This window comes from Achroia grisella, unplaced genomic scaffold, assembly GCF_030625045.1.
Source record: "Achroia grisella isolate CSIRO2021 unplaced genomic scaffold, CSIRO_AGI_Agris_v1 utg461, whole genome shotgun sequence".
In the NCBI taxonomy this organism is placed as follows: Eukaryota; Metazoa; Arthropoda; class Insecta; order Lepidoptera; family Pyralidae; genus Achroia; species Achroia grisella.
The window spans coordinates 2,970,095-2,990,875 of NW_026712871.1; the positions used below are offsets into that span (position 1 = coordinate 2,970,095).

At 37.0% G+C, this 20,781-nt stretch overlaps 2 protein-coding genes across 2 annotated transcripts; both read left to right on the forward strand.

Annotated features, from left to right (window-relative positions):
* Positions 1 to 6,312: 6,312 nt before the first annotated feature.
* On the forward strand, positions 6,313 to 13,797 carry LOC131845336 (Kv channel-interacting protein 4-like). Its single transcript, XM_059194385.1, has 5 exons — positions 6,313 to 6,450; positions 7,458 to 7,527; positions 7,798 to 7,868; positions 11,995 to 12,207; positions 13,669 to 13,797. Exons 1-5 carry the CDS (start codon positions 6,313 to 6,315, stop codon positions 13,777 to 13,779), a joined length of 603 nt encoding a protein of 200 aa, XP_059050368.1. The 3' UTR covers positions 13,780 to 13,797.
* A 295-nt stretch (positions 13,798 to 14,092) lies between these two features.
* LOC131845286 (uncharacterized) lies at positions 14,093 to 15,871 on the forward strand. The gene is made up of 3 exons (XM_059194327.1): positions 14,093 to 14,238; positions 14,820 to 15,012; positions 15,547 to 15,871. The coding sequence occupies exons 1-3, from the start codon at positions 14,093 to 14,095 to the stop codon at positions 15,619 to 15,621; spliced, it is 414 nt and encodes a 137-aa protein (XP_059050310.1). The 3' UTR covers positions 15,622 to 15,871.
* Positions 15,872 to 20,781: the final 4,910 nt, after the last annotated feature.

The window sequence follows — 20,781 nt, forward strand, 5'->3', positions numbered from 1 at the left end:
GAACCCGCGACCTTCAGAAGTAAAGTAGTCAGCTAAACCGTTAGAACACCGAAAATATTGTCCTCTGTTTCTAAGCATTACATGCCTTAAATAAATAGTTAAATAAAATAGGTTTCGTTTCAAAAGGCGAGTGCAGCCGCAGGTCACAACCTGTGTGTGTGTATTCTCGTATTCATCCACTTGTATACCATTGAGGCGTGTCACGGCGACGTGACAGCGTGTCTCTTTGTGCCCGCACGTGTCCCCGTTCAGTGCGGAGCGTGCCTGAATTTTTTATATCACTGAATACCATAATTTACGAGCCTACTTTTCCAAAGACCATGATGTTTATGTGTTTTTGGATACAGAAGGACGGATATTTAATGAAGGAATCATGTGATTTACTTTGACTGATTATAGAAATAATCTTTATTAAAATAAACTTAATATAAGCACTTTTGAATAGTCAAGTTTTTTATTCTACCGCTCATTCGGAATGCAGATTCATCACAAGAAGAATAAGCAAGAAACTTGTGTGTTGCTATTTTAAATAAATATTGATTTGCTTATATTTAATTAACAACAAGGATTAGGCATGCGACAATCAACATAGAAACCGCTACGCACTTAATCTCTGTTCAATCAGATAACATTGTCAGCGCTATGAATTTTAAGTTAGATATTTTCTACAAAAACATTATTATCATTTATAAATTCTTCAATTTTATAATAAGCTTTTTTTACAAAGAAAATATTTTTTTTTCTGGTAAATTGAGTACAGACTATGGGAGTTATTTTTCCATAAAACGAATTACTAACTTTCGTCAAACGGCACTTAGGTAAAACTAGTTTGTTGAAATAGAAATAGAAATAGAAATAGAAATAATCTTTATTCAAATAAACTCATTACAAGCACTTTTGAATAGTCATATTTTGATTCTACCACTCATTCGGAATGCAGATTCATCACAAGAAGAATGAGCAAGAAACTTGTGTGTTCCTTTTTTTTTAATAGATGTTTTTTTTTTATATAAATAATTACAGTGTAACAAGAGGCATGCGACAATCAACATAGAAATCGCTACGCACTCATTATTAGTGTAATCAGATAATATTGTCAGTGCTATGTATTTAAAATTTTTCTACAAAAACATTATTATCGTTAACGAATTCTTCAATTTTATAGTAAGCTTTGTTACGTTGACATTACGTAAGCTTTTATTAGTGTAATCACCTACATTTTTAATTTGTTTGTGGAGTGAACTTGCCGAGGGTGCATGAAATAACTGCATAGGGTTTTTCAATATAGTTGCTAATTTATAAGCTATACCGTCTTTACCATAAGGGCACACGGGGCCCGTGCCCAGGGCCCATTCTCAGGGGGCCCCCGAAGGACTGACAATATTTCTCACACATTTATTCTCAAAAGATCTTTGTCGGGCACACTACACTTTTTTCACAAATCAGTAATGTTATCAGAAGGTATTTACAAGACATATACTACGTCATTATACCGATTACTTCGCATATTCCTATGTTCTTATATCTAATGTTTTTTTTTACTTTCCAAAATATGTAATTGGTTTGTATTTATTAGTTGTAATTTTGTTATAATTATTATCATTAATATTTTAAATAGTGCCCACTCTCTCCCCCCCTTTTATATATATATATTTGGTGCCACTGAAAACCAGCTGTATGTTCACATAGGACATACATTAAAGCTGAGTGGAGCCATTTCAGTGGATGTAAAAAATGATTATTTTTAATTATCTACACGGTAAATTAAGATTAATTATATGTACATTTTAAATGCTCTTTTTTTCCTTTTGTCGTTTATATTGTATTTTTTACATTGCACTGAATAAAATATTTTTCTTTCTTTCTTAAAAGGGCCCCGAATGCTTGTGTGCCCAAGGGCCCCAGCCTAGTTTAAGACTGCGATATACATAAGGTTGCCTTGAAAAGATTGCTTTCAGCAATAAGACCGCCTCATAGTTATAATAATAATAATCTCAGGACAATTCACACAGCGCCATCTAGATCCAAGTTAAGCTAGCTAAAGTTTGTGTTATGGGTACTAGATAACTGATACAAATACATAGATTTTTTTGTGAATACATACATATTATACATAGAAAACACCCAGACCGATACAAACAATCATACTCATGAATACAAATGTTTGTGCCGTGCGAGGAATCGAACCCGCGACCATCGGGAATAAAGATATGTGGTAAACCGCTAGACTAGCGAAGCCGTTAGTTATCTATACATCTATACATATAAATAAAATTGTAGTGTCTGTTCGTAATATTTTATATATATATATATATAATTTTTTTTTACAATTTTTGTCTGTCTGTTTATTTGTTCCGTCTAATCTCTAAAATGACTGGACCGATTTTGACGGGTGTTTTATTGGTAGGAGTAACTTAGATTACATTTATTTAAAAAAAATCTCTAATTAACTTTTATGTTAAATTCCACGTGGACTTAGTCGCGAGTACAACTAGTTATACATATAAACCTTCCTCTTAAATCACTCTATCTATTAAAAAAAACCGCTTCAAAATCCGATGCGTAGTTTTAAAGATTTTAGCATACATAGGGACAGATAGCGACAGCGACTTTGTTTTATACTATGTAACGAAGTATAAATACAAATACATACATGTAGTTCATAAAGTAATTACTTGCACACGACCTTGGGATCGACACCCGTACACAGACAAACATACGATCGATGGTAATACCATTATCCGATCGGTACAATGATAGATCGATCCGTGTGCGCTCGCCCTTATTGGTCGCGGCGAGTTTTTCCCAATGTTCGTGATGAATGTGGACTTTGATTAATGAGTGCCGTCTTAGGACGACTACACTAGTCAGATTTCTATGCGATTTATTTGCGACTAGCTTATCCCCTTAGGGGTGGAGTTTATCAAAATACTTTCTTATGGGATGCCTACGGCATAGTAGCTTTATGCATGCAAAGTCTCAGCCCGATCGGTTTAAAATTGACAAAGTTTCATACAAAGTTTCACCTTCTATTTTATCCCCTTAGGGATGGAATTTATCAAAATCCTTTCTTAGAGGATGCCTACGTAATAGTAGCTTTATGCATGCAAAGTCTCAGCCCGATCGGTTTAAAATTGACAAAGTTTCATACAAAGTTTCACCCTCTATTTTATCCCCTTAGGGATGGAATTTATCAAAATCCTTTCTTAGAGGATGCCTACGTAATAGTAGATTTATGCATGCAAAGTCTCAGCCCGATCGGTTTAAAATTGACAAAGTTTCATCCTCTATTTTATCCCCTTAGGGATGGAATTTATCAAAATCCTTTCTTAGAGGATGCCTACGTAATAGTAGATTTATGCATGCAAAGTCTCAGCCCGATCGGTTTAAAATTGACAAAGTTTCATACAAAGTTTCACCCTCTATTTTATCCCCTTAGGGATGGAATTTATCAAAATACTTTCTTAGAGGATGCCTACGGCATAGTAGCTTTATGCATGCAAAGTCTCAGCCCGATCGGTTTAAAATTGACAAAGTTTCATACAAAGTTTCACCCTCTATTTTATCCCCTTAGGGATGGAATTTATCAAAATCCTTTCTTAGAGGATGCCTACGTAATAGTAGATTTATGCATGCAAAGTCTCAGCCCGATCGGTTTAAAATTGACAAAGTTTCATCCTCTATTTTATACTCTTAGGAATGGAATTTATCAAAATCCTTTTTTAGAGGATGCCTACGTAATAGTAGCTTTATGCATGCAAAGTCTCAGCCCGAGCGGTTTAAAATTGACAAAGTTTCACCCTCTATTTTATCCCCTTAGGGATGGCATATTCATTTATATTTAACCAACAGCCTCAAAAATAAATTTCTAGCTTCTAGCTTAAAAAATGACGAATTTACATAAAAACTTTTATCCCCTATTTTATTTTACCCCACTAAGGGTGAAATTTTTACAAACTTACAATTTTATATTTATTTATATTTAATCAACAGCCTCAAAAATATGCTTCAAAAATGACGATTTTTTCATACAAAATTTTCATCCCCAATTTCAACCCCTTACAACCCTTTTTCGCATTAAAAAGTAGCCTATGTCCTTTCTCAGGGTCTAGACTATTTGTGTACCAAATTTCATTTGAATCGGTTCAGTAGTTTTGGCGTGAAAGCGAGACAGACAGACAGACAGAGTTACTTTCGCATTTATAATATTAGTGATGTGAGAACCACTAATTATGATGTACGACCGAGGCTTTGAAGCCGGCTACCGCATGGGAAACCCCAAGTAGCGCCCGTGACTTGTGACACGGGTGTAGGTTTAAAAAAGGCCCTTTTAGAATGCATTAACACTCACCTTCACTACTTGCAGCTTCCCCCCAGGCCCAACTAAGACCGGGATAAACCCATTGAATTGAATTTTGATTTGAAATTTTGAATTTTGATTTTTGAATTTTGAATTTTGAATTTTAAATTTTGAATTTTGAATTTTGAATTTTGAATTTTGAATTTTGAATTTTGAATTTTGAATTTTGAATTATGAATTTTGAATTTTGATTTTGAATTTTGAATTTTGAATTTTGAATTTTGAATTTTGAATTTTGAATTTTGAATTTTGAATTTTGAATTTTGAATTTTGAATTTTGAATTTTGAATTTTGAATTTTGAATTTTGAATTTTGAATTTTGAATTTTGAATTAGAATTTTTAATTTTTAATTTTACTAACCCGTCGTGTGATTATTAATTGTACAAAATATCCAATCACAATGTTTAAAAAAAACTGCGTCTAGTGGTAAGTTTGTGGTCGTCTTTACACCACAATGAAAATGGAACGGTGAGTGTGTTATTATGTCTTTATGAGCTGCTATTACGTCATTGGCTCTTGGCATCCGCCCCGCCGGAACTACTAAGTCGCAATTTGTCTTTTTATGGATGACTAGCCGTGCCCGCGACTTCGTCCGCGTGGAATAGTGACCGCGATTTTTATTTTACTTACATTTAATTTTATAGGTAAATTTCTAAAAACTTTGAATATCATATTTATTTATGTTTAATCAATAGCCTAAACAATAAGTTTCAATCTTTCTTCCATACAACCCTTCATCGCCCCTTTCAACCCTTTTTTTATAGTATACTAGTCACTCGCCCCGGCTTTACCTGTGTGTACATGTATTATATATATAAAAAACTTCCTCCAGAATCACTCAATCTATTAAAAAAAACCGCTTCAAAATCCGTTGCGTAGTTTTAAACATTTAAGCAATGAACCACCTGCCGAGGTTTTCTCGAGAGACTACAGCATGGGGTTTTTCAAGAAGGGTATATTAAGGTTGCTTAAGGATCGGCAGCTAAAGGGACTGATAGAAGATCGTGGAAGGTGGCGGGAGCTCCACCGACAAGAGCACAGCTCTTAAATTATGAATGAATGAATGAAGGGTCGGCAACGCGCACGTGACACCCCTGATGTTTCAGGCATCCATAGGCTACGGTAACCATTTACCATCAGATGGGCCGTATGCCTGTTTGCCACTATAGTAGTATGGAACACAGTCACCTAGATACATAAAATAATAATTGCATTTAATAATGTCTAGTAAGACAAACTCAATATTGTCTACTAGGCACTGCTGTATCTAAACTGTGTCACCCCACCTTACATTTTCCTATTGTTATTTAGTATATAAGATCATTATTTCTATGTACATATTGTCAGTTTATCATCATCTGTAATATACATCGTCTCAACAACAACATAGTATCATTTACCCGCAACAGTAGTATAAAAAAAAATAAGAAAAAAAGCATACATAGGGACAGACAGCGATAGCGACTTTTGGCGACTTCAAGATATGTGGCGGCGCGGCGTGGTGGGCCGGGTCATTGGGTTCCCTAAAATATGGTCGAGCGCAGTGATGGCTGGCTCATCCGTCATACTCGTGGACGGGTGCTGCTTGTAGGGACTGGTCTGCTCTTATCACTACGACTGATTTAATCTTATTGCATATTTATATTTGACCCTAATAAATTAGTGCTGGTTCGTAGTTTGTATTCAAACGTTTTGACTTGTAAATGTAAACTTACAAGGATTATTTAAAAGAGCAACACACAAGTTTCTTGCTCGTTCTTCTTGTGATGAGACAGCTTTCCGAATGAGCGGTAGATTTAAAAAAATGTTGACTATTCAAAAGTGCTTAAATTAAGTTTATTTGAATAAATGATTTTCTATTCTATTCTACTTTATTTTATACTATGTAGTGAAGTAATAGACCTACATGAATAAAGATATTTTTAATTTGAATTTTAATAATACTGTCGTGATGTTTCCAGAGGAAGAATGCGAGGAGTCAGCGTGCGGGGGCGCGGTGAGGCACCGCCCCGAGCCGCTGGGGGCGCTGGCGCAGTCCACGCGCTTCACACGGCACGAGATCAAACTCATGTACCGGGGGTTCAAACAGGTATTGCAACCATCGCTTCCTACTACCCATCCCTATAACGTGCCGCGTACGCTTAAAAAACAGCAATTACAGCATACCTGTCCTCTCCGGTAGATCAGAAGAATTGATATTACGACGGCCTGAGCCGAGGTTCGAACCCGGATACGACGCCAGTCTGCGCGGTATCCTCAGACTGGCGTCGTATCCGTCAGGCGGGAGTTGTCCTTCAGCCGCTCCATAAGTCCTTTGGTTTGTGCCATCTGCACTCGCCCCCTATCGTCCGGTGAAGCTGTAAAGGCCAGCTGCGGCCAACATTAGAGTAGACAGAAAAAAAACAACATAGATGTACCGGTGGACTGTTTGCTATATAGCGATTTCTGTTCTTTCAGTTATGAATGTAATTTATTTAATAATTTTCTAAAATCTTCCATTCAGTTCAGGGTACAGATTCAGTTGAGATGAACTGACAAGAAACTCAAATGTTCTTTTTAAATTCAATCTGGTAATTATTTATTTATTCAACATTAAATGTATAAAGTTAGTATTCAGAGCATGCATTATTAAACTCAGGACATGATGCCAACGGCCACCATTTACCATCGCACCGCTCACCATCGACAGGGAATTCATCCACACGCTGGAACCTAAGTGGTTTCGGACAGTGCGGTTTCAGAGGAGCTTCCTCCCGCGTACACTTACATTGTGGAATGAACTACCTGCCGAGGTTTTCTATAGAGACTACAGCATGGGGTTTTTCATGAAGGGTATATTAAGGTTTCTTAAGGGTCGGCAACGCGTGATAAGGGTATCACAGGTCATCGTCATTACATAGTATAAAATAAATCTTTAAAATTACGCAACGGATTTTGAAGCCGTTTTTTTTATAGATAGTGATTCAATAGGAAGGTTTATATGTATAATACATGTACACGTGCGAAGCCGGGTTGGGTGGCTTGTTTATAATATTAATAAAGATATGTAACAGTTAGTTGTTTGTTTTAATAAAATTACATTTGGTTACGTTTCAGGAATGTCCGTCCGGTGTGGTCGACGAGGAGGCATTCAAGCATATATTCTCACAATTCTTCCCTTTAGGAGGTCAGTATTACCTGATGAATGAATGAATGTATGAATGAATGAACGAACGAACGAATGAATGAATGATTGAATGAATTTATGAATAGTTTCATTCATTCATTCATTCATTCATTGTACCTGCAGAAGTTTCCTGACGAGACTACAGCATAGGTTTTTTTTGCTTTTCATAGTACAATAAAAATATGTAAAATCTCTATTTGCAAAAGATATATATATATATATAAATATACATAGATTCTAATTATTTAATTGTGTACGTGCAATTTTCAGATGCATCGCAATACGCTCATCTCGTGTTCAACACGATTAAACACAAGCAGAGCGGTAAGATAAATTTTGAGGTGAGTTCTGAACGATCATAGCCTTGTAAAATAAGTAAATAACCCTCAACATACAACGGCATCTGGTTCATAACTAGTCACTACATAGTATAAAACAAAGTCGCTGTCGCTGTCTGTGTCTATGTATGCTTAAATCTTTAAAACTACGCAACGGATTTTGAAACGGTTACTTTTAATAGATAGAGTGATTCAAGAGGAAGGTTTATATGTATAATATTGTAGAGAAACATTGATAAATTTAGAGGGTTCTAATCTGATATCGTAAATAAACACATTTTTACGCTTATATTGCAAACGCTGGCTGAACCCCACGAGATAAATCAAAATAATGTATGATTAATGATAATAAAATGATTATTGAGTTACCATTTTTAACTAAGGCACATAATAGTAACACGATGGACCTAGAACTTCGCTCAATAAAATTAAAATAAAACAAAACAATACCACTAAAGCTAGAACTTCGTCTCAATAAAAATAAAATAAAATAAAACAATACAACTAAATAAAACAATTATGTAAATGCAAGGATAATGAAGTTGCTCCGAATTTTGTTTTTATGTGTAAAGTTCTTGCGGTTTAAGAAATTAAACAGGGGTAAAGTCCGGAAGCTGTTCAGACTGCGGCCTGTGAGATGAGAGGACGAGATGTTGAGATCAACACGCGAGTTTCTCGCTCGGTCTTCTTGTGATGAGTCTGCGTTGCAAATGAGTCGTAGAATAAAAAATATGACTATAATTTGTTTTTTTAATAAAGATTATTTAGATTTCTAATTATAGGAAAATATAAGGTTTTTCAAGCTTTCAATGTAAACCTGGAATGTAACTTTGTTTTTCTAAAATAAAAGCCTAAATTACTCCTTACTACACCAGCTACCTGCCAAAAAAAGTCCCGTCAAAATCGGTCCTGCCATTTCACAGATTAACCGGAACAAACAGGCAGAGAAAAATTGTAACAAACGTTATTTTCGTGTATGTACCGTATTTATATACATATGCATGTAGTAAAAACGGTTATTTCAATATTACAAACAGACACTCCAATTTTTTTTGATAAATTCATTAAGATTTAGCAAGATGGTTTCCAGGGAACCGCGTGGAGGTCAACCTGCTAGCAATAAGATCATCAGTCCACATTACTACCAATCACCTTTCCCCTCACTTGACCATCCTTACGACCTTCTCTATTGGTGATCAAATCCCGACCGTTATTGAGTCTGCATCCATATCGCGTCGTGTTTCTCCTCTGAACCAGGCTTCATCAGGCGGTGAATAGAGTTCCGATATAGCTTGGAAGCCCCATAGAGTTGACTGTCTGTACACGACTCTTTACATTTGGGCCGCTGGCTGGTACGACTATTCCTTATTTTTAAATATTTATATTTTAATATCGGTTGCTATGGATTGTATATATATTTGTTATTTATTACCAAGAAGAAAATTTTACAATAATAATAATCCTTGTATTGCTTAAATAATCTTGCTTTCATATAGTTTGTTACGACATATACTTTTATAATATACTATCCTTTTACATATTGCATCTTTAATTACCACCATCGTTGGCTACACCGACCCCAGCGCCCTATACACAGTCCCACACACTGTCCGACGACCAAACAGCGGTTTTATGTGGTACCCGCTACCGCTTCCGCTTGTCACTGTGTCTGTATACCATATCAATCTAAGATACTGACGTATACACAGAAGCCTTGCTTTCCATCTATACATATATATAAAACTGGAGTGTCTGTTTGTAATATTGAAATAAGCGTTTTTTACTACACGTATATGAATATAAATACGGTACATACACCGAAGTAACATTTTTTACAATTTTTGTCTATCTGTCTGTCTGTTTGTTCCGGTTAATCTCTGAAATGCCTGGACCGATTTTAACGGGACTTTTTTGGCAGGTAGCTGATGTAATAAGGAGTAACTTAGGCTTTATTTTAGAAAAATACTCTAATTAACTTCTTGTTTTTATTGTGCGAGTTTGTATTGCGTTGTATGCGCTGCCGCTTCCGCTTGTCACTGTGTCTGTATACCATATTTGATTGCACATAAAGATTCTACTGCAGTACAATGTCAGTTTTATAGTACTTTCCCTAACATTTTGGTAGCAGAGAGTAAATTCCGTAACAGTCAGTATGAAAGTACTACCAACCACCGTACATCAGTCAAGTTGGTTCCTGTCTGATTAAAATGTTTTAATTCGCTGATGTTATATTGTATTTTGTTGAATCGAGCAACTATTATTGATCTGTTAAATGAGGGACGGATCGTGAACTTGTGATGCCCTGGACTAAATCTACTTAGGGCGCTACCTAATTATATTACTCAACTAAAATAATACACCGACCAAAAACAAGCGACCAGAGATTCCCCGTTCCTTTCAATAGACGCGCACTTGCATGAGTTGATTGATCTCAGTGTTGCCAACCTTATGATAGGTATATTAACATTCTAGATAATTTTTTTATATGCTAAATATTGTTTCAGTGGGAACTGAGGCTCTTTGTATCCTCGGGGCCCTGGACTGTAGCCCAAAAAGCCCTTAGGTAGATCCGCCCCTGTGTTAAATCATATTTATTGAACACTCACGAAACGATTAACAAATCTCGAGGAATTCCTGAAAACAAACATTGTTTATATCAGTAACTGTTAAATCATATTTACTGAGCAAGGCCTATTACTCACTAAACGATTACTTGAATGACGAACGTGCATGGTCATGCACTGGATTTTCATTTAATGTTAGACATAGACACCTATATAAATATACATTGTAAATAAACTGGCTTTAAAAAAGAAATAATTCAATTGAGTTTCTTGCCAGTTCTTCTCAATTGGATCTATATACCGAACTGGACGGTCGGGAAAAAAATATAATGTAAAAACTTGACGTTCATAAGCGGCTAAAATGTCCTACACGAATAAATTATTTTTGAATTTGAATTTGAATTTGAACGGTTGTCTGTTGAAGCCTGTTTATTCTCTCCACAGAAGTTTCACAATTGAGTTATAGCTATATTCGATGTTACATATCAATTTCAGTTTCACTGTAGCTCAGACTGTATCGCGTCTATAGGAAACTACTGCGGCTAACTCTACAATAATAACGGACTATAACTGCCGTCCGTACTGTGTTTGATTATAACATCCGTCGCCGTATAAAAATCCGAGTATGACTGTCTGAGTACAATTCTCGATGGTAACTCCTCGATTATAACTAACTTAATACTTTTTCTGTCTACTCTAATGCTGGCCGCAGCTGGCCTTTACAGCTTCACCGGACGATGGGGGGCGAGTGCAGATGACACAAACCAAAGGACTTATGGAGCGGCTGAAGGCCAACTCCTGCCTGACGGATACGACTTTAGTCTGAGGGCACCACTAGGGGTTCGAACCTCGGCTCAGGCCGTCGTAATTTCGATCCCCGTTTGAATTGGGCGGAGGATCAATTGTGTGTTTGAGGTCGTCGTCTTCGCCGGCGAGGACGGTGTCGTGTGTGTGCGTAAAATTGCGGTCGGGGTGAAGCACTTAATACAAAAAATCCTCGCCTTATATATTGGAGGTATAGACTGTAGTGGGGACTACAGTCCTTACAAATATCTTACTGGCAATAAACCAAACCTTATTTCTATCAGACAATGCACAACGTTATACAACTTCATAACAATATCCTTTCACATTACTGAAATTCCCTTACTTATTTAGTCTCACAAACTAACAGTTACTTATGTTATTAGTATGACGGATGAGCCAGCCATCATTGCACTTAACCATATTAGAGGGAGCACATCGACCCGGCCCACCACGCCGCCACAAGTTTGAACTTTATACCGAGCATGACTGTTTCAAGTTACTCCACTACGTCATTTATATTATTTACATCATAAACTGTACCAATCACAGTTTCCACCCATTACAATATTTAATTTACATCTTCTTTAACATCTACATCTTCTTTTATTCATATCACCTTTCACACAATCCATCCATCTTTTCTTAGGGCGTCCCCTCCCTTTACATCCATCCACATTAATATTATACAGTTTCAATAAATGTATAATATGAATGTAGATCCAATATACAAGCACATAAAAAACAATGTTTGTTTTCAGGAGTTCCTCGAGATTCTATCGAGGGTGGCCCGAGGGTCTGTCCAGGAGAAGTTGTCGTGGGTGTTCGCGCTGTACGACGTGGATGGAGATGGGCGCATCTCCCGCGCCGAGATGCTGTCCGTGGTGCAGGCGATATATGAGCTGCTGGGCCGCGCCGCCGCTCCTCCAGTTCACTCCACCGCAGCCAAGGACCACGTCGACAGAATCTTCCATGTGGGTATTGTCCATGTTGTGTGTTATGGATACGAAATTTCGGATACGGATAGGTTTCGGATATAGTAATGATTGTTATACCGGATACGGATACGGATATGAAATTATTTCGGATAGTTTCGATAACGGATATTTTTTTTTATAATGAATTTCAAAAGTAAAATACAAATCTATACATATAAATAAAATTGTAGTGTCTGTTTGTAATATTGAAATAACCGTTTTTTACTACATGCATATGAATATAAATACGGTACATACACCAAAATAACATTTTTTGCAATTTTTGTCTGTCTGGACGATTTTTGAATGGCTGGACCGATTTTGATGGGACTTTTTTTGGCAGGTAGGTGATGTAATAAGGAGTAATTTAGGCTACTTTTATTTTAGAAAAATAATGTTAATTTCCACGCGAAGTCACGGGAACAACAGCCGTGGACTAGCAAGATACTTGTAAATATTAGTATTCGAAAGTTTTATATATAAGTTTATTTTAATAAAATTTTTTTTATTTTATACAAATTCTCTTTACCACTTACCATCAGGGTGACTGTCGATCTGTGTGTCATTATAATTATATAATATATAAGGGGGTTGTTAGTAATGTGGACTGATGATCTTATTGCTAGCAATGTACCATATTAGGTTGACCTCCACGCGGTTCCCCCTGGAAACCATCGTGACAAATTCCTGGTAGCTTGTCACGATGTGCTAACTGATCTGACCTCATGGTCATCTTATCATCCTCCACTGGTGCCCCGCCAGCGTATACCGTTAGCGCAGGCGGGTAATGTAATGCAAATTGGAGTCTATAATATTCTATATCTAGAATAGTCTCCGCAATCAGCCTCTGGTTGTGTGTGTGTCTGTTGTGCGTGTAGAGCCAGACTACTGAAGTAGTCAGCCAAGCTCCTCCCAAAAGCGCACCCGTCTGCGCTTATATGACACAAATTTCCGCGAAATCGTCCGCATAGTTATGGCGCGAAAACGAAGTCCTAAGTTAACTTTTAATTTAAAATACAAGTAGGAGTAACGATTATCATTACGGTCGTATTATCATCGAATTAAGAAAATGTATTCAATAATCCAACCCAAAAAAAGCCAAAGAAAAAGTTTCACCCTACATCCCTTATTTTATTTAGGGTACTATTTTTTACAAATTTTGAATGTCATATTTATTTATATTTAAACAACAGCCTAAAAAATAAGTTTCAACCTTCTAGCTTTAAAAATGTCAATATTTCCATACAACAACCCCTTTTTCGCATTAAAAAGCAGCCTATGTTCTTTCTCAGGGTCTAGACTATTTGTGTACCAAATTTCATTTAAATCGGTTCAGTAGTTATGGCGCGAAAACGAGACAGACAGAGTTACTTTCGCATTTAAAATACAAGTAAGGAGTAACGATTATCATTACTATCGTATTATCATCCATAAAAAAAATTCCATGGTAACTTGCAGTTGATAGACACGAACGCTGACGGCGTGGTGACCCCGGATGAGCTGGCGCGGTGGTGCAGCCGCGACCCCGCGCTGCTCAGCTCGCTGGACACGCTCGACACCGTGTTGTGACCCCCCGCGACCCCCGCGACCCCCGCGACCCCCGCACTCCGCAGGTACGCCGCTCGCTGGACACGCTCGACACCGTGTTGTGACCCCCCGCGACCCCCGCGACCCCCGCACTCCGCAGGTACGCCGCTCGCTGGACACGCTCGACAACGTGTTGTGACCCCCCGCGACACCCGCGAATCCCGCACTCCGCAGGTACGCCGCTCGCTGGACACGCTCGACACCGTGTTGTGACCCCCCGCGACCCCCGCGACCCCCGCGACCCCCGCACTTCGCAGGTACGCTGCTCCTGCTTTACCCAGGACGATCTGGCTCGATGGTGTCCGTCGATGGCTCTCACCACGGGCCCCCTGAGGGCGAAGGGGTCGTCACTCTCACTGAACGACTCCCGACTAATGACGGAAGTTTTGCTCCCTCTTGTGCTGATGGAACTCTAGTCAATCAAATGGAAATATCGTGTAGGTCTATTACAGACTCTTATGATATGTCAAATCTACCGTCAGTTCGGAGTGCTCTCTAGCTAGGAACAACTGACAAGAAACTCAGCTCTTTCAAATATGTTTGTACATGATTAGCCCACCAGCATATGGTCAAAGCGAAATAATTAGTCAATGGCCGTAACAGGAATAGACCAGTCCACAAAAGCATCACCCGTTCTTATAACGAGATGAGCCAACCATCATTGCACTCAACCATTTTTTTTAATGATGATAAGGGAATGGTGCACCGCCTGCGCTAACGGTTTACGCTGGCAGCACCAGTAGAGGATGATAAGATGAACATGAGGTTAAGTCAGTTAAGACATCGTGACAAATTCACCAGGAATTTATCATGGTGGTTTCCTGGCGGAACCGCGTGGAGGTCAACCTGACATGGTACATTGCTAGTAATGGAGTCATGAGTCCATATTACTAACAATCCCTTTTTCCCCCTACTCAACCATATTAGAGGGACCATATTGATTCAGCCCACATACCTACAATAGCTAAGGATAAACATCAAATCATCGAATTCAGATTTAAATTGTTGTATTCGGTGTACAGGTCAGACTCTGCCCACGCATCCTGCTCCACGGCGGCTGACAACTGCGACTCACCTCCAGCTGGTCCTCCCCCTCCTCTACCAGTCACATCTCCTCCTATCTCACCCCCTGTACAGGTTCTGAAGGAGACAGGAAAGCAGAGAAGAGCTTCACAACCGCCGCCAGTGCCGGCGAGAGTCACTGCTACAGTCAGTGTAAGTTACATTTTTTATTTGCTTGAACATTTACATTATCATCATGATCTTACACGTGTAAGGTATAAAGGCCTCATATTCAGGAAGCATGCAAATTACAATACTCAATGATTTACAAATAAATTACATTACAAATACAAAAGAATGAATACATTAGAGGAAGTATGAAAGTGGCGCCGGTGTCAGAGAGGTTGAAGAGTAATCGTCTATCATGGTATGGACATGTAATGCGTAGGAATGAGGATAATATTTTAAGGAAAGTGTTACATATGAATGTGGATGGTTATAAGGGCAGAGGAAGGCCGAAAAAGAGATGGATGGACTGTGTGAAAGATGATATGGTGAGAAAGGAAGTAAATAACGAGATGACTGCAAACAGGGATGAAAGGAAGAGAAAAACATAATTAGGACCACAAATAAATGGGATAAGGAAGAAGCAGATGATGAAATACAGAAGAAGAAGCCGCTTATCTATTTGCTAAAATACATCCTAAACGATTGTCTACAAATCTTATTTTCTTTCATATATTGCAGGTAACAGAAGAAGCTGTAACACGTAAAGTGAAACGGCGAGTACGGCGTATGTCGTCCCCTCAACAGTCGCGGTGAAGACCTTATAACGTTGGAGATACGGTTGAAATTTCTATAAATATCTAATAAGATATAAGTTGCGATGAAAATTCTACTCTATTGCATATATATAAGAATGTAAATTCAACTTCAGTGCTATATGTGATTGATACTATCTACGTATTGCCTTTCAATGATATTTATGAAGTAGTTTCTTTAGAGAATGGTGTGTTCAATATGAGAAATGGAAACAAAACTAGTTGAATGTTGGATGAGGTTACTGATTGAATCTAAGTTATAAATGAACTTCATTAAACAAAATAAGATATTTAAAGATAGTCAAATGAATAGGGATGAAGTATTCTTTTTCCTGTTAATTATAAAGTATTTAAACTTAAATATTAATGTAGCAGTTCATTACTACTATATTGAAGTCAGTCCCCACTCAGTTACTACTACACTGAATGTAATATATAATATATAGTTTGCAATCTAAACCCCTCTTATAAAAAATAAGCTTTCACTGGCTACTTTGTCAGATGGTGCAACTGTATTTTTTCTTATAGATGATAATGGAATAGTGCACCTGATTGCCCTTAGGTTGAGGTTTAGGCTTGAGGTTTACGCTGATAATAAGATCAGCATAAAGTCAGGACGTTCAGGAGTTGTTCTATCGTGACAATTCACCAGGAATTTATCATGATCTTCTGGGGATTCGCGTGGAGGTCAACCTGACATGGTACATTACTAATAATGGGGTGAATTAACCACATTACTAACAATCCCCTTCACCCTGATGCAGTAGTATTTAATACTACCAGTAGTTTCTGGTAACCATCAGTCATTAGGTCATAATCCTTTAATAGTGTCCTTAAATTTATCAAATATGGTTTAAACATTTACAAGCAAGCATAAGACAAGCTTATTAAATTGCATTTGATGTCGTCAAAATAATAATTATGTTCATACAAGTCTTCAATACTGAAAGAAGTAATTTAAATTTGCAAGTATTGATTAAGTAAATCCCAAATATTTAACATTAGTTAATCTAGATATATTTATAATGTAACATAAATAAGTAGAAATTGGTAAGAAACGTGCTAATGTAACTGATAATAATCTTCGTCAAGATCTATTTAAAATTATGAAACTCTTGTAACTATAAAGTTATTTCTAATTCGTTAGTTGTAATATTAAGTTAATTATTTCAATGAATGTATGCGTATCTGAGGAAACGTTAAGCAATACATCAGTATTAAGTATTCGTTAATAATAGTGTAATGGTTTGTTAATAATGTTTAGAGACGCTAGAACTTTGTTATTGTCAATTTTACAATTCCATTGCTTTGTAGCTTTAATAATTCTTAGTATTTCTGTAATGGGGACCTTCAAATAATATGCATGCACTTAATGCAAACGTAGTGTTACCTTCAATAATTGCTTCCTTCAAAATCTATTCTCTTATGATGTATTGATAGACCAGACCTAGATTAAGAGTGATTTAAAGAGGCCAATTTAACTCGTTTTGAGAATATAACTATTTTAAATAGAGCACAATATTTACAAACTATATTATATAAAAACATATCTGCACCTGACCACTCATTAAACAATTACATGAGAACACCATAACGATATAAGGTAATATATGGTTCCATATTGTCATAAATAACGTTGAATTTTGAGAATTTATCTAAAAAAGTAACTAGCTCATGGGAAATATCCTTCAAACGATAAATCTTATCTTATACATTATAAATTTAAAGTAAGTAATGTAATTATTGAACTTCCTGTCCTATCAAATACGATTCTCCTATACAATTTTACTTATTTCAATTATAATTATCATTATATAGACGGTCCTGATGTTTATCTAAATTGATTGGGTTCACAAAGTATATTGAAGTACGTACTAGATATGTAGATTTTTCATAATTCTTCTTTCGTTTGGAGTAGGTTGCGCTAGCCGTGGTCCGAGCTGACTAGTTCGAGTTTAGTCTAAAATTATTTGTGTTTATGCTCGGTTAACAATAAATAACACTGGTCAACGCAAGCCTTGTTTCCTTAATTTTTTTCTATTTTTGGCTATTTTTTTGGTTCTGAGTCATCATCTACTTCTTCCTTATCCCATTTATTTGTGGCCGTCGTAATATGTTTTTCTCTTCCATTCATCTCTGTTCGCAGTCATCCCGTTATTTTTTTGGTTCTGAGTATGATAGAAAATACTGGGAGATTGCTAATAGCTTCAATTTATTATATATCTAAACAGTTTTATCATTCTTGATAAAAAAATATAGTTCAATATAGGTTTTTGACATTTTATAAATACATCTTTACCACAAATGTAGCAAAAATAATCGGGAATAATTACACATCTTGTTGACGAAGCCTCATAGAAAACAACAACAAATTATAATTCAGTGTCCGATAAAAAACGCAAATCAAAGTTGAACATATGTAGAGTAAATGAAGGAAGCTAGCTGTGACAAGAACAAAAGCTTTGAGAAGAATTGTTATATTCAAACAATAAGCGTTAATTCGAGGTAGAGACTAGAGATGTGACGATCGGCTACTATTTTGTATTCGGCCGAATACCGAATACGACAAATCATGAAAGACGACGTCATGTTACTCAAGATTCTGTGTATGTATTAACAAATTACAATCTCTTAGTAAGTAAAATTGTCCAGTGGTAAATTGTGATGGATGTGGCAAAATAGTGGTTTATTTTTAATTTAATGATCCGCAAAGCGAGCCGTGACGTTTTTCCCGTTAACGTTGACCTCTCACTTGAACCCTGTCTCCCTCGTTGGGCTGCTGTATGCACTGCCACGAGGAAAATAGGTTACCGATAATTTTAAATGTTGCATTCTCAATGAGGCAAAACATAATCTATAATTATAACATAAACGTCTATGTCAGACTCGACCCATTGGCTTTGCGGATATTGCATCTCTGTGCATTTTCTACCGCATATATCACGGGGAGTGTTCTGAGGAATTGTTCGGATTAATACCAGCTGCTGAGTTTCACCACCGTACCACCCGCCAGAAACTAAAATGAAGATGCCATTCAGATCATCTGAATGAATGGCGGTCCTCCACAGTGCGGTTCTCTAGAAACTTTTTGCCTCGCACAACCACATTGTGGAATCACCTTCCAGCAATAGTATTTCCGAACCGATACGATATTGAAACCTTCAAGAAAAGAGCTTAATCCTTTTTAAAAGGCCGACAACGTACTTGCAATTCCCCTGGTGTTGCGGGTGCTCATGGGCGGCGGTAATCACTTACCATCAGGTGAGCCGCATGCTCGTTTGTGTGTTATAAAAAAAAACATAATAGGACATTATATTACAATAACAACCAATGTAACCTATGTTTATCTAAATATATATAACTCAAAGGTGACTGACATAGTGATCTACCAACGCACAGCCCAAACCACTGGACGGATCGGGCTGAAATATGGCATGTAGATGTTATGACGTAGGCATCCACTAAGAAAGGATTTTAATTAATTCTATCCGCAAGGGGATAAAATACGGGATGAAAGTTTGTCAATTTTAAACCAATCACGCTGAGACTGCATTCATACAGCTACTATGACGTAGGCATCCGCTAAGAAAGTATTTTGATATATTCCACCCCTAAGGGGATAAATTAACGCGAACAAAGCCGCGGGCAAAAGCTAGTGGCAAATAAATTTGATTTGATTTTTTATTCTAGTAGCATGTATTTTGTGCCAAATATTTGGCACTTCGGCCGACAGCGTTATTCTGTATTCGGCCAAATCATTATTCGTGGCAACAAATACTTCGTAGCGACGGCAAAAAATCGAAAGAAACAAACGATTTTTTGTTGTAATAAACAGGATATTTATAAAAGACAATGATTTTCATTTTGTTTAAGAAATAAAACATTGGTTTTCCGATGAATTTAGATATACACCAGCCGTTGTATAGAATATAGAGCTCGGTCTCTCTGACCAACACACGCCTTCACTATTGTGGATCACTTCGAGGCAATAATATTATATATATATATATATTATATAAGTAGTAGTAAATCCTTCTATTTGATCGTTGACAATCTAAAATATATTTTCTCTCTTAAACTTGTGGTTTCATTTCGTTTAAACCTGTCGTAACAAGTCCGTTACCAAAACTCACCCACATTTCGTGGCTCACTCATCATTTAGTAACGAGGCGCCCATAAATTACGTGAGGTGTTTTTTTTTTATTTTCTGTCCCTCCCTCCCCCCCTGGTGAGGGAGGGACAGATGAGATGTCGTGAGATTTTATTCAAACTGGGGAATGGGGGAGGGCCTCCATCCCCCAGTCTAACGTGAGATTTTTCAAAATAATAATAATCTCAGGACAATTCACACAGCGCCATCTAGACCCAAGTTAAGCTAGCTAAAGCTTGTATTATGGGTACTAGACAACTGATACAAATATATAGATATTTTTTTTTGTAAATACATACATATTATATATACATAGAAAACACCCAGACCGATACAAACAAAAAAAAATATAAAATTATATTAGTCGTCAAAAAGTCGATTTTTATTGTAAAAAGAAAACAACATTGCTTCGTGCTTTTATTTGCGACTAGTTAAGATTAGTAATCAATATTGCCGAGAGTTATAACTGTAATAAGCATGTACAATCTGTATTAAATGGACCAAAATTGTATATTTTTTTTTTTGATCAGAAAAAAATTGCGTGATATTACAATAGAGAATAGATAGATTTGACTCGACCCCCTCCCTCCTCTTAAACATCTCACGTAATTTATGGACGCCCTTTAAGTTTTAAGAATATAAAAAAAAAATATAAAGTACTGAACGAATTTTGATGAGAAAAAAAATGCTTTAGGGATAAAAAAATAAAGTACGCGCACAACCCTTAACTCTTAGGGGTATGAAATATAGTAACCGATTTTCAGACCTACTGAATCCCCTCCGATCGATGCCCCGTCCAATTCAAACGGGGATCGATATTACGACGGCCTGAGCCGAGGTTCGAACCCCTAGCGGTATCCTCAGACTGGCGTCGTATCCGTCAGGCGGGAGTTGTCCTTCAGCCGCTCCATAAGTCCTTTGGTTTGTGTCATCTGCACTCGCCCCCTATCGTCCGGTGAAGCTGTAAAGGCCAGCTGCGGCCAGCATTAGAGTAGACAGAAAAAAAACCTA